At 37.6% G+C, this 14,464-nt stretch overlaps 1 protein-coding gene across 5 annotated transcripts in view; it reads right to left on the bottom strand.

The window, feature by feature from the left end:
- Positions 1-14,464, bottom strand: part of APLF (aprataxin and PNKP like factor) — a 117,203-nt gene that overhangs the window by 49,733 nt on the left and 53,006 nt on the right. For 4 of the 5 annotated variants that reach the window (XM_053924159.2, XM_053924157.2, XM_053924155.1 and 1 more), the window contains 2 exons: positions 12,744-13,096; positions 3,481-3,606 (listed from right to left, as the gene is read on the bottom strand). In XM_053924159.2, coding sequence (XP_053780134.1) covers positions 3,481-3,606; positions 12,744-13,096 — 479 coding nt within the window. The remainder of the gene's footprint in view (positions 1-3,480; positions 3,607-12,743; positions 13,097-14,464) is intronic. The other variant, XM_053924158.2, reaches the window with a different exon arrangement.

Genomic DNA, 14,464 nt, shown 5'->3' with positions numbered 1-14,464 from the left:
TTCTATGGAATAAAAAGCCCTTCATAGGTGAGTCAAAACTCTCTGGCTCTTTTCTTCCTTAGTGGTCTTTGCCAATTCTTGGTGTGGGCTGAGGATTAGATTTGTACCAAGTGGAGGAACACTATTTGAAAAAAGAGAGACTAGTAGAGCTTTCCACAGTTTCATGGGATTGTCGTGACAGCTTAGGAATGAAAGGAACAAGGCCAACTCTTTCAAAGGTGGACCAAGTTTTATTAAAACGTCAACCTAATTATCTGTCTAAGTCTCTGACTAGACAGAGATGCCTGGCGACTGCCTGCCAAACACAGGGGATACCCTCACTGATGGAGGTGAATATCTATAATCTCTACAGTTCCTTTCGTAAACAAAGTTAGGACTGCAAGAAAAAATCACTTAGACATGAAGAAGCAGAGAAATATGACCAATCACCAAAATAGAAGAAACTGACCAAGAAATGTTGATTAGCAAATACAATTTTTAAAATAGCTAAGAAAAATATGTTAAAGCATATGTTTTGAAAAGAGTGAAAAATAGGGAGTGTGAATGAAATGATGGATAATTTCACCAAAATTAGAACCTATAAAAAAATAATGGATAGTCTGAAATTGAAAAATGCAGTTTCTGAAATTACAGACTCTTTAGATGATTTTAACAGCAGGCTAGACACAAGAGAGGATTAGTAATCTGTTTAGACAATTAAACAGCAAATATCCATTTTGAAGCATAGAAGGAAATAAAAGAAGGACATTGTCAAAAACGTAATATATGTTTAATTGGAGTAGAAGAGAGAGAAAGAACACAGCAGAAGCAATATGTAATGAGATAAGAGCCAAGAAATCTCCACAAACTAACAAGATATTAACCTGCAAAAAAGCTCACTGAACCCAAAACAGGATGAATACAAAGAAAAAAACACCTAGACACATGTAAAGTGCTGAAATGAAAAGCAGTAACAAAAATTTTAAAAGTGACCAGAGAAAAGGCGCATTGACTACGAAAGAGCAACAGTATGTACTTTCAACATGGACTACGGATGCAAGAGTCAGCAGAAAGACACCTTTAAGAGATGAAAGGCAACAAAACCTGCCAATCCAAAATTCTACACTGAGTAAAGACATCCTTCAAAAAAAATCTAAATAAAGCCATTTTCAGATACATAAAAGCTGGAAGAATTCTTTGCCAGCAGATTTGCACTACTGCGTAGGGGTAAAAACATATGATGACAATTGTAAAAACAAGAGGCAGAAGAGGAAGAGGAAATGGAGTTAAACTGATGTAAGATTATTGTACGATCTGGGAAATGGTAACAGTGGATTGTATTAAGTCAGTGATGCCCAGTAAAAACTAATGTAACTAATGAAAATATATACAACTAAAAAGTTAATGGAGAAGGAAAAATGGAATGAAAAACACTTGACTAACTCAAAAGCAACCAGGAAAAGAATAAAGGAACAAAAACTGTGTGGGACAAATAGAAAACAAACAGCAAAAAAGGCAACATTAAACTCAAATATATCAGTAATTGTATTAAATGTAACTGGACTAAGCATTACACCTAAAAGGCAGAGACTATCAGACTGGATTAAAAAATAAGACCAAGGAACTGATTATATGCTATTTGTAAAAGAAATGCTTTAAATATAAGGACAAAGGTTGAATGTGAAAGGATGAAAAATGTCAACAAACATTTAACAAAAGCTGGAGCAGCTAGCTATATTATATCACACAAAGAGTTCTGCTCCTGGCAATGACAATAAATCTATTTTAACAATAATCTTCAGGCAATGCATAGCTATCAAAAGCAGGCAGCAACCAGAGGTGAGTCAACACATGGAAAAAGGGAACAAGGGAAGAAGGGAACAGCTCTGAGTCAGCTCTGCTTTCTATGGCTTTCCCACGTAGGACAGAACAGTTAGCTCATTAAGGAAAACTAACAGAATTAAAGGGAGAAATATTATTGTCTCATTTCTGGTATCAGAAAGAAAAATTATAACATCTCACTTCTAAGTATTAATAGAATGTTTGCTATAATCTTTTGGTAGCTATTCTTTATAATGTTAAAGATGTTTCCTTCTATCCCTACTTTGAAACAAGTTTTTATCATTAAAGAATGAATTTTGTCAGTTTTTAAAATTATCTATTGAAGTGATTATATAATTTTCTATTTATTCTGTTATGTGGTGAATAATTACATTATTTTTTCATATTAAAGAAAACATGTATTTCCTGAACAAACCCAATTTGCTCAGTATAGTTTCCTTTTTTTGTTAATTGTTTGATTCAGTTAACTAATTATTTTTGTTCTTTTTACATCTAAGTTCAAAAGTCATTTTTCCTGTAGTTTTTCATTTTGTATTTTTCTTGCTGAGTTTTAGTGTCAAGGTTATACTGGTCTCATAAAATGAGTTGGAGAATATAACCTTTCTTAGTTTTTTGGGAATATTTTGTATAAAAATTGTTTCTTCTTTCATGCCAAACAATTTCTTTAGTGGAAGGCTTTTTAATTACAGATTCAATTTCTCTAATGTTATACAATTATTCCATTTTCTCTTGTACTTCCTTCTAAAAGTTGTATTTTCTAGGAATTTGTCCATTGCTCCTAATTTTTCAAGTTTATTGACACAGCTAGTGAAAATATCTTATTATCTGCATGTTATCTGCTGGAGTAGAACACTTATTTTTCAAAGGATTAGGCATAAGTTTTTTTATTTTCCCTTTTAGCCTCAGAAGTTTATTTCACCTCCTAATTAAAAAACACAATTATAGAAATTGCAACAACTTCAAAGAGTCCATTAAGTTCAATAACCTGTATTCTAAAATTATCAGAAAAACAGCTCTTTGGAATTAATGCTCTCTGAGACTGGAATCACTACTTTTTTCTTTGGTGGTGTAATCTATTTCAAGTTCATTCATTAAACAAAGTTGCAAATGCAAGGATAAAAGAGTCCTCACTGTCAAGAAACTTACTGTCTGGAGGAGGAGACAACCCAATAAAGAAACACACACAGTCTCCTGAGATAAATTCTATCCGTGTGACACAGATGGACACAAGATGCTGTGCAAGGAGAGGGAGGTGGCTTGACTTTTCTTACAGGACCTGGTCCCACGTGCTGGCACCAGTGGTGGGGCTGAGGGAGGCAGATGAGTGTCCTCAGATGATTTGTGCCATACTAAGGAGTCTGGACAAAGTGTAGGATGGGACAGCATCGGCAGCTTTTAGATGATATAATTTGCACTTTAAAAAGTTAGAAATGAGAAAAATTGCAGGCATTTATAAGGTTAATAACTTCAACAATTTAGGATTATGTAAAATAAATATTATAATCCTACCTATGTATTAGCAAAATGAAAACCTATTTTCTATGGAAGTTTAAAAACTAGAAGTTAAAAGCTTGAGATGAGAAAGTACAGGCAAAAGTGAATAAATAACAGAGATTACGGAGAAAAGGAAGCACAATCAAACGTTTCAGGTTTACCTACCTATAACAAGACTCTCCATAAGGACATTCAGGCCGGTCATCAGCCTCATCTTGGCACGTGACTGGCACGCCTCCATAATCACTATCACCAGGGTGACTGAAATGGTGAAAATGGACAGGATTCTTCCTATGAGGGTTACAAATACACTGTGAGAACAAATAACTAATAGGACATACAAAATCTCTAGATATACTAAAAAATAATTAATAGGTTATGGCAGGAAACCAAGCAACATACATCTGATTATCCCCGAATGTGAAGTAATGTGCTGGGTTGTTAAAAACATCTTTAAGCTCATCACATATTCAGTACAGAACTCTCATGGTAACAAAATTAACTTCTGGTGACATATGGCAGGCCATGTATGTCAATGAACAGTTTGCAAATAGGACTTTACATATTAAAGTATAGTGTTTAAAGACTTTTAATGAACATATGGATGTATCCTCTGCTAGGATTAAAAAAAGACTTTTACCAACATTCTAGAAGCCTCCACAGGTCTCTTTCCAAACATTACACCCATTTTACGATCTAAAGGTAACCACTATCCTATCATAGCAAAAAGTGTTTCTCAAATTTTTGGTTGTAAGAAAAAATTACTAAAATTCCAGAGAGCTCTTGTTTATGTGGGCTATTTAACCTGTTAGATATAAAAAATTAGAAATGTAAAAAAATACATTAAAAATAATTAACCACTTACATATTATCATAAATAATGTCTTAAAATAAATAACTATACTTCCATAAAAATACATAGAGACACTGTTTCAAACTTTGGAAACTTCCGTAATGTCTGCCTTAATAGAAGGCATCTGGATTCTCACATCTGCTTCTGCATTCAATCACTAACAATAACACAGAACATGTAGCCTCTGGAAAACTCTACTGGACACTTATGAGTAAGAGAACGAAAGTGAAAAAGGCACACACAAAGTCTTAGTATTACTATGAAAATGGTTTTAACCTTACAGATTTCTATAGGGAACCATTCTGCGTGGCATGGTGAATGTAGCCCAGCCTGATTTGGAAAAATGACGGGGAGCAAGTCAGCACATAGGAGTTGAGCCCATGGATCAGTTTTCCTGTGGGGAATCAGGCCCGCATTGTACCTAGGCTGCTATGAGGCTTGCTTTTTGCTAAAACTCCCTCACCCTGAATTGAGGCAGCAAATGTTCACTGCATACCTTTAAAGTAACTTCCTAAAATCTGTGCTAAACCTTCTGAGTATGGAGTGTAACCAGTTCAACCACTTTTCCCCCTTGATCTGCAACATCCTTCTCTTTGAAGTAATTAGCAACATTCTTTCCTTTGTTATCTGTAAAAGGTAATCACCTACAGCAAACCTGTGCATAGTAAATGAGGACCATCCTTGATGTAATGTACCCAGAAAAACAATAAAAGCCTGTCCAGGCAGGGGTCAGGGCCCTCTCTCTCACTCAGAGAGTGGCCATGCCGTCCCTTTTCTCCACAGGACTTCTGTAGTCCATGTGAATTTGTTTGTCGCAGCCACAACACACAGACCCTGCAGGTTGGAGTCCGCATCAGATTTCCCAGAAGGTTCCTGAGGACCATAACTTCTCAGGGGTCTCTGGACCATACTTTGAGAAGCAATGTTATAAAATAACATATTAGTCTTCTTTGCTCTTGAATTTAAATGGAGATATGGAGTATATATTTCTTTGAGAATAATGTTTTATGTTTGTATGATTATATTGTTGCATGTAGCAGTAGTAATTTTCATTACTGTGTAACATCCGATTGTATGAAGCTGCTACAATTTATTTGTCCATTTTACTATTCATAGATCTTTGGGTTCATTCAAGTTATTGGCTTTTATAAGTAATACAGCCATGAACATTCTGCCTTTGCATGCTCTATATACAAAGAAAAGTAAAGATTCCATTAAAAAGTTAGAATAAGTAATATATTAATTCAGCAAAGTTGCAGAATAAAAACATTTCTTAAATCACTTGTTTCTATATACTCATAATATACAATACCAAAAGAAATTAAAAACCAATTTCATTTATAACTTTTAGAAAATAAAATACTTAGGAGGATCTGGCAAGATGGTGGTGGAGTGGGAGAATATATTGTGTATTGCCTTCCAGAACCAGACTGGAAATAAAATTAAAAAGGAGAACAATCACCCCAGGTAAACCAAAGGCTACCTGAAAAAGAGACTTTTAACCAAAGACAGCCCAAAAATAACCCCTAGACTGGTAGGAAGGGCAGGGACATCTTAAAGGGGCTGGCCCACACACATGGGCGGCAGGCTGAGGTGGTGGCGTGACTGTGGGAGCTTCCCCTTGAGAGGAGCAAAGCCAGGACCACAGACTGGTCTCCCAAGGAAAAAGAACCATGCTGAGATTGGCCCACCACATAACAAACAGCAGTGAAAAGCCATGAGGGTTCTCTTTGCTGGGGAGAGATGAAAACCACTGGTGACAAATCCACCATCTTTTTTTTTTTTTCTTAAAGGGGCAAAGGATAGGTTTTGTGTTTTCAGCCACTCACCTCAGACCCCTGTGAATGGAGGTGGCCGGGACTCATGTGAGGAGAGGCTGGGGAGAGACTTGGGAGAGAGGCTATGGGATATTTGCGGCCGGGATATACCTGGGCTTCATAGCAGTCATCTTTCTTGGGAAGAGAGCCCCTCCCAGGGGAAAATCAATGACCTTACCCTGTGGGATGCTGCACCCTTACCCTCTGGAGTTCTACTTGCCGCACCCTCTGAAATATTATTTGCTCTATCCTGTACCTTTCTTGTTCTTTTTTCAGTTTTTCTCTGTCATGGTATTTTGTTTTGTTTGAGTTTTTTTTTCTTTCTTTTCTCCCATCCTGTACTTTAACCCTTACTGAGGAGACAGCAACCTAAACAGACTCAGGGGTTGTCAGAGACTGGCAGTAGGGCACAGCCAACCCATACACTTTCCTGGGAAACAGAATGCTACTTCCCCTCAGGGGAGAGTCATAGAAACACTGTCTGAGCGCCCAGCAAGAGTAGAGGGAAATAATCCCAGACAGACTCAGACTAGTGGCTAGGGGGAGGGGGAACACACCTGCCATCTTCCTTAAAGTCTGAAAGGCACCTGCCATGGGAGATCCAAGAATCACAGCCACCGTATGTTAGAAGCCCTCTCAGAAACAGTCAGGATTGTTCACCTAGTCTAAGACTGACAGGCTAGCAGGCAGAGACAAGCAGAGGCAGATCCTGTGGTGACTTGGGACATTTGCTGACACATCCCTGGACCCAGTGCTGATAAAAACCAACTTTGCAGAGCAGCTTGGCCCACCCTGGGAGCATCCGAGCCCGGAGGAATCAGCCACAAACTGTGACTCGCTTGTAGCTTTGAAACAGTTGCCAAGGGCCAGACGTGGATAGCATCTGATATTGACTTACACCAGACTCGGACGCTAGAGCTATATGCAAAGGGAGAAACCAGCAGGCAAGCACTCAACTCTGCCGAGACAAAACCAATTGGTTCTTTTTTCATTATTTTCACTACTTTTTCTTTTTCATAGCCTTTCCATTATTTTTTATCTATTTTTTCTTGTTTTTATTTTTGGCACTCTAATTTTTCTTTCATATCTCCTAATTCACTCTTGTCATTGATTACTCCATTGTTCCCTTCTCCCCTTTTATTAATTTTGTTACTTTTTCTGTGTTTCTTTTTCCTGTTTTGCCCTTTCGATTCATTAATAGTATCAGTTCTAATAGTTATGGGCAGTCCCACACTTGCATGCAGATAAACTGGGAGGAACAACCGGGGAGTGAGACAGACTGTGCAACCCAGGGTTCCAGGGAGGGGAAATACAGCTCCAAAACCTCTGGCTGTAAAAACCTGTGGGGGTTGTGGTGGCTCAGGAAACCCCCAGTCTCTCAGGAGACTTTGTTGGAGAGACCCACAGGGTCCTAGAATGTACCCAAGCTCACCCATCCAGGAAACAGCACCAGAGGGGCCCAATTTGCTTGTGGGTAGTGGTGGAAGTGACTGAAAGCTGGCTGAGAACCGAACAAGTGATATTGTTCCTTTTTGGACCCCTCCCCCACATACAGCACCACAACTGCAGTGACATGGGTTGCCCCACCCTGGTGAATACTAAAGGCTCTGCCCCTTATAAACTAACAGGTGCACTGAGACAAAAAAAAAAAAAATATGGCCCAAATGAAAGAATAGATCAAAACTCCCAAAACAGAAATAAACAAAGTTAGCCTATCAGATGCAGAAGTCAAAACATTGGTATCCAGGATGCTCACAGAAATGGCTGAGTACAGTCTCAAAACAGAGGAAAAAATGAAGGCTATGAAAAGTGAAATAAAGAAAAACACACAGGGAACCAACAGTGAAGAGAAGGAAATCAGGACTCAAATCAGTGATTTGGAACAAATGGAAGATAAGCATCCAGCCAGAACAGAATGAAGAAATAAGGATTCAAAAAAATGAAGAGAGGCTTAGGAACCTCCAGGACAACTTTAAACATTCCAACATCCGAATCATAGGGGTGCCAGAAGGGGAAGAAAGGGAGCCAGGGATAGAAAACCTGTTTGAAGAAATAATGACAGAAAACTTCCCTCATTTGGTGAGGGAGAGAGTCACACAGGTTCAGGAAGCACAGAGAGTCCCAATCAAGATGAACCCAAAGATGCCCACACCAAGACACATCACAATTAAAATGGCGAAAATTAAAGACAAAGAGAGAATCTGAAAGATGGCAAAAGAGAAAAAGCTAGTCAACTACAAAGGAGCTCCAATGAGGCTATCAGCTGATTTCTCAACAGAAACACTACAGGCCAGAAAGGACTGGCATGAAATATTCCAAGTAATGAAAAGCAATGGCCTGTAACCAAGAATACTCTATCCAGCAAGGCTCTCATTTAAAATGGAAGGCAATATACAGAACTTCCCAGATAAAGAAAGGGTAAAGGAATACATTTCCACCAAACCAGTATTGTAAGAGATACTGAAGGGACTGCTTTAAGAAGAAGAAATATATAGAGAGAGGAATACAGATACAAAGAGAAAAAATGCCAACGAATAAGTACCTATCAATATTAACCTTAAATGTAAATGGATTGAATGCTTCAATCAACAACAATAAAAAAAAAGAAATCCTAAAAAAAAAAAGGATTTCATTAAATCTTCAAAGAATTAACACCTATCCTTCTCAAACTATTCCAAAAAGTTCAAGAAGAGGGAAGAATCCCAAATTCTTTTTCCCAGGCCAGTATTATCCTAATCCCCAAACCAGGTAAAGACACTAAAAAGACAGAATATTTGCAAGCCATTTATCTAATAATGGCTAATATTTAGACTATATAAAGAAATCCTCCAACTCCATGACCAAAAAAAGTAACTCAATTCAAGAATGGAAATAGAACTTGAAAAGACATTTCTCCAAAGGAAATATACAATGGCCAACCATCATATGAAAAAACCCTCAACATCACTAATTGTCACAGAAATGCAAATTAAACACAGTAAGATATTATACCTCATACCCATAAGGATAGATGGCTACTACTAACAAACAAACAAACAAACAGAAAATGACAAGTGCTGATGAGGATGTGAAGAAATTGGAAACTTCGTACATGTTGTCAGAAATGTAAAATGGTACAGCTGCTATGGAAAATGGTATGGTAGCTGCTCAAAATATTAAAAATACAAATACCATATTATTCAGCAATTGTACTTCTGCATAAATATCCAAAAGAATTGAAAGCAAGATCTCAAAGCATCATTTGCACACTCATGTTCATAGTAGCATTATTCTCAATGGCCAAGAGATGGAAGAAACCCGAGTGTCTACTGACAGATAACTGCGTAAACAAAGTGCGATCTATGCATACAGTGAAATATTACAGAGCTTTAAAAAGGCAGGGAATTCTGACACATGCTACAACACGGATAAACCTTAAGGGCATTATTTTAAGTGAAGTAAGCCAGTCACGAAATGACTAATGGTGTGTGGTTCCAGTTTTGTGATGTGTTTAGAGTAGTCAAATTTTACTTGCTTTAACATTCAAATACTTCTGTGCTATTTCCATTCATACACACACACACACACACACCTCAACTGAGGACATGCTTATTGATTTTAGAGAGAGGGGAAGGGAGGAAGAGAGAGAGGGAAATATTGATGTGAGAGAAACATCAATCAGTTGCCATTCTCATGCGCCACAACAGAGGACCAAACCTACAACTTAGGCATGTGCCCTGACCGGGAATGCGACCTGTGACCCTCCAGTCCGCAGGATGATGCTCCAACCAAGTCACACTGGCCAGGGCAGATTTTCATATACTCGAACTTCACAACACAAAATTATTTTCCAACACAAATATATTTTCCAACACAAATATATTTTACACAACACAAAAGTTATTATTGCTTTACACAGTCAATAGTCATTTATATTTATGCTCATATTTTCCATCCTGAACGTCCATGCTTCCATACAGGGATCCTCCCGCTTGGCGAACACGGAACTGCAGTTTTGCTGCCTAAGTGCCACGAGAGTGCCAAAACGCTGGTTGGCCTCGCAGCTCTCAACCTGAGACATTAAAAACATGGGCAACTGTCCCAAGGAGAAGAGAGGCCTCAAAGTCCTGGCTGCCTCTGATGTTCGCAAATGTGAATGTTCCGCTTTCCTAGTTGTTCTCAGTGGGAGGTTTGGTCTTCAATAAGATACTCCGCCTTTACCAGAGTGAAAACTTTGTTGTATTCACCATTAACTCCTAGATAATTTATATGCCCCTGTATAGATGAAAGCTACAAATTTAAATTAAGGTATATATTTCTTACATGCTAATAAGAGACCCTTCAACTTCTGCCCAAATTTTAAAACCAGTTTACTAACAAAACTATATGCTACCTAGCAGAAAAACTAAACAACCCCCAAAGAGTAAAAATTTCAAAAGATATTTGTTTTGGAAGCAACAGTTGCTATTTTGTTGTTATTTTGTTTCACAGAGGATTGAAATAAGATGCAACTGCTTTAGGCATGTGGAATTTGAAGCGGATATAGTGGTGCAATTTCTGATCTGAAATTCAGAACAGAAATCTGTCGTGGAGATGTAGATTTGGGAGGCAATGGCAAGATAGCAAAGGATTAAAAAAGACCACCCTTAAGGAATAATTTTCTATGAAGAGAGATAGAACATGTAAATAAATAATTAGAAATCAATAATCAGATGCTAAATAATAGATCTAATGCCAAATATTAGAAATTGTATGAGGGAAAAGGTTGCATGGAATAGAGGATGAGCAATTTGGGAAAGAATGGGCATGTCAGAAAAGAAAGGGGTTGAATGTAAGCAAGACCTTTAAGCAGGAGGGGAGCAAGAAAAGAGAGCAGTGTGCCCCAAGGACCTAAAAGGCGCATCAGAGAGTCAGCGGGGGGTCATCTGGACTAGCCTAAGAAATCCAGACTTCAGCTGCTAAAAGATTCTGTACAGGAAAGTAAATACTGTCAGAGTTTTTCTCCCTTCTCTTCTTTTTTATCTTTGTTTTTATTTTCTCAGTCAGATCACTCAGGCAACAATGAGGACTGTGAGTCTGAAGGAAAGTGTAGACTCAGGAGGTTATTCACTTGTCCCAGAGAGACTATGGCATGAAATGAAGCAGCGGCATTGAGGCTGAAGAAGAGACACATTTAAATGATTATGACGTACACATATGACAAGAACCCAATATATACTATTTTCTCCCCATTGTCACAAATACATATATTTTGTTTTCAAGATTTCAGTGGTAATATTTCTTAGGTAGTAATCATGTATATCAAAATTATAGAAATATTAAAATTACTATTCATAAGCTATGGTTGATTCAAACTAGCATGTATCATCCTCAAGTATAAAGGAATTTATTAGGATCTTGATAAAGCATTCAACCACCTTTAACAAAGACAAATGCCGGTGCTGAATACGGTTATATATTGAACTGTGTCCCCTCCACAGCCCCAAGTTCGTGTGTTGGAGCCCTAGCACCCAATATGACTATACTTGGAGACAGAGCCTTTAAGGAGATAATTCAGATTAAATAAGGTCATAGGGCAGGGCCTTAATCCAGTATGACTGGTCCTCAGAAGATGAGGAAGAGATGCGAGATTGTGAACGTACAGATAAAAGGCCGTGTAAGGTCACAATGAAAAGGAGGCCATCTGCAAGCCAAGGAGAAAGGGCTCGGAGGAAATTAAACCTGCCAACACTGTGATCTCGGACTTCCAGTCTCCAGAATCGTGAAATAACGCATTTCTGTTGTTTACGCCACCTAGTGGCATTTTGTTATGGCAGCCCCAGTGAGTAATCGAAATACCAAACCTTCTAAACTCATAGAAGGTTTATATATTTCAACATGTTTACAAATTATGTTCTACATGTGGAACTAAGGCCATTTTAAAATGGACAAAATTGTGAATAAATGAATAAATTCGAACTGTCGAAATGGAAAAATATTATTATTGAAGTGCTGAAATGGCAAGGCATTTTAAAGAGAGATAATATGAACGTGAAGTTAACAGAATATGTGACACAGATACACTCTTGAATAGAAGACAACAAACTCTACTGGAAAGTACGGTAAAATACTTGGCTTCACAAGGGGGAATGGCAAAGAAATACTTCCGAAATAGGACTGCGTATTTACAAACATTGTAGTATAAACATTCTAGATGAAAGTATAGCCTAAAACTAAGAGAAAATAATTTGAATTTACAAAATATGAAATTAGAAAATATACCACAATGTAATCAAATGAAGTAAGTACAGAAGTAACCAGTCGAGCCAGGAAATATATATTCAGTTGTTCTAAAATGCATCCTGGTAATTCAAAAGTACCGTTAGAAAAAACAGGGGAAAATGCATACGTATAGTAAGATGCCTAAACACAACCTAAAATTCTATTGATTCTAACTCTAAAATTCTAATGAATATGACAGCTATTTATGAAGCTATCTTTCTAATATTTAAATAAGACACTAAATAAGCAGGTATTTGGGTCTGAGTGATTCAATTTTCAAGTCTGGATTCCCCAGTTCAGATCCTTGCATTAATCAGCATGTAAAACATTTAATACTTAAAAACCTCTAGCAGAAGTTGCAGGAATACATGCTGAGAAAGTACCAAGTAGACACATGTAAAAGCACCTAACCTTCAGTCCAATGTACTTTTTAGGCTTTTAATACACAATAACATATATCTACATAGCTACATGCTGTTGAAATAATGGAGTTTATGTTCCCTATACTTTCCTTTTACCTGTAGCAGCTTGCCCCATACATGCAGGATGTCCTCTTGACCTTGCTTTCTTCAGAACCTTGGAGAACTGAATCAGTTGGCTTTGCATGCAAAGTTTCAGGGTTGGCGGGGCCAGAGCTGCACTCAGGATGAGATCCTCGAGACTCACTGTGGCAGGACGGGCCTCGGGCACTCGAACAGCTCTTCGAACGGCTCACTGCTTCTTCTTTGCTTAGTGTTCCTTTAGTGATGATTTTATGTTCGGAAACTTTGCCAAGTTCCTCAGCTGGGATTTTGATTCTCTGTGCATCAGTCTTCGTGTTATTCATATCTGTGTTACTTAATGTGATCGCAGAAAGTGATTGCGGCATTTGCTATGAGACAAATCAGAAAAAAAATAAATGAAATGTTTCAAAAGCAGTATGTAAATTTAAGCATAAAAGCATGAAGCTACAAGATTCATGCAATACATATTTTTTAAAACTTCAAGATTTACTTTAAAGTTATTAAAAATACCACTTTCTATGCCTCTAGTTGAATAACTTTAAAATAATATAATTATTAGAAAAAGAATTTTCAGTTGTATCAAACCTTTATAATCATGTCCAACATTCAGTGAAAAATAACCAAAAGTGCAAATGAAATATAAGCAAATACAACATTTGCTTTCATTTGAATATAATCTTTCTCAAAAAGCCTACTAATCCCTTAAATTTTCTGTTCAACAATGTACCGTACACTTAACATGCACTGTTCTTGTAATGTCTTGTCAGTTACTGTAATACTTTATTTCTACCATCTAAATATAATCGTGTTTTTTTCTATATCTCATTGATAAATTGCTCTTCTCTCACAGAAGAATTTACATGAAGCTATATTATGACCAACTCAGAAAGTAAACATGACTCCTTTGACATGGTCTGAATCACAGTTTCAGCTTAACTAATTAGAGGTGTCTTGAACCAAGTTAGTATTCTCATTGGCACTACAGAGCCTCTTCAATCTGTACTTACTGCCAGCACAAAGAGTAAACCTAGTCTTATCCTGCTCAGCATGACTCTTTCTTACTCATACTTCCTGTGGAGTGAGAACACTGCTCAGATACACCCCAGTCCTCCTGGGAACCATTTCTAGGAAGCAATGACCACAGACCAGATACACACGAATGCTCACCTCCATGTGTAACTAAGAACTCACGCATACCAGCCGCCGTCTGGAAAAGGCTGGTTTTGATACTACCTAACACCTAACAGCTATAATTTCTTGAGAAGATATTATTAACATGACTTCTTTTAGACTACTTATTTGTGTTTTAATATTTTTTCTTTTTCAAAAGAAACATAGTATATAACTTTAATATAGTATATAACTTTATATAGTATAACTTTATACTAATAAATAACCTATAGGAAAAGCAATCATTTGGATACCTCTTGGAGCTGACCCTCAGCTGGTGACATTTATAGCACATCCCCTAAAACATAGATTCTTTCCTCCCAAGCTGCTCAACCACACCCCCATCTCATCTCCTTCTGCTATAGGACCTACTGACTCCTGCCAGAGGCTAGAACTCTGGGGTGGGAAGGGGCGATCCTGGTCCACCTCCCCACTTAGCAATCTCCCACTGGGTCAACCCTCACAAGTTTTTTGTTGTTGTTTTTGCATATTCAGGTACTAATGAGGTAGGTATCAGCAAATCCACTGGCCAAGCAGATGTCCAATTAATTGCCACTCTCTCCTTC

The sequence above is a fragment of the Desmodus rotundus genome, chromosome 5 (assembly GCF_022682495.2).
Source record: "Desmodus rotundus isolate HL8 chromosome 5, HLdesRot8A.1, whole genome shotgun sequence".
NCBI classification, from domain to species: domain Eukaryota; kingdom Metazoa; phylum Chordata; class Mammalia; order Chiroptera; family Phyllostomidae; genus Desmodus; species Desmodus rotundus.
This window is presented reverse-complemented; position numbering and strand designations above follow the sequence as displayed.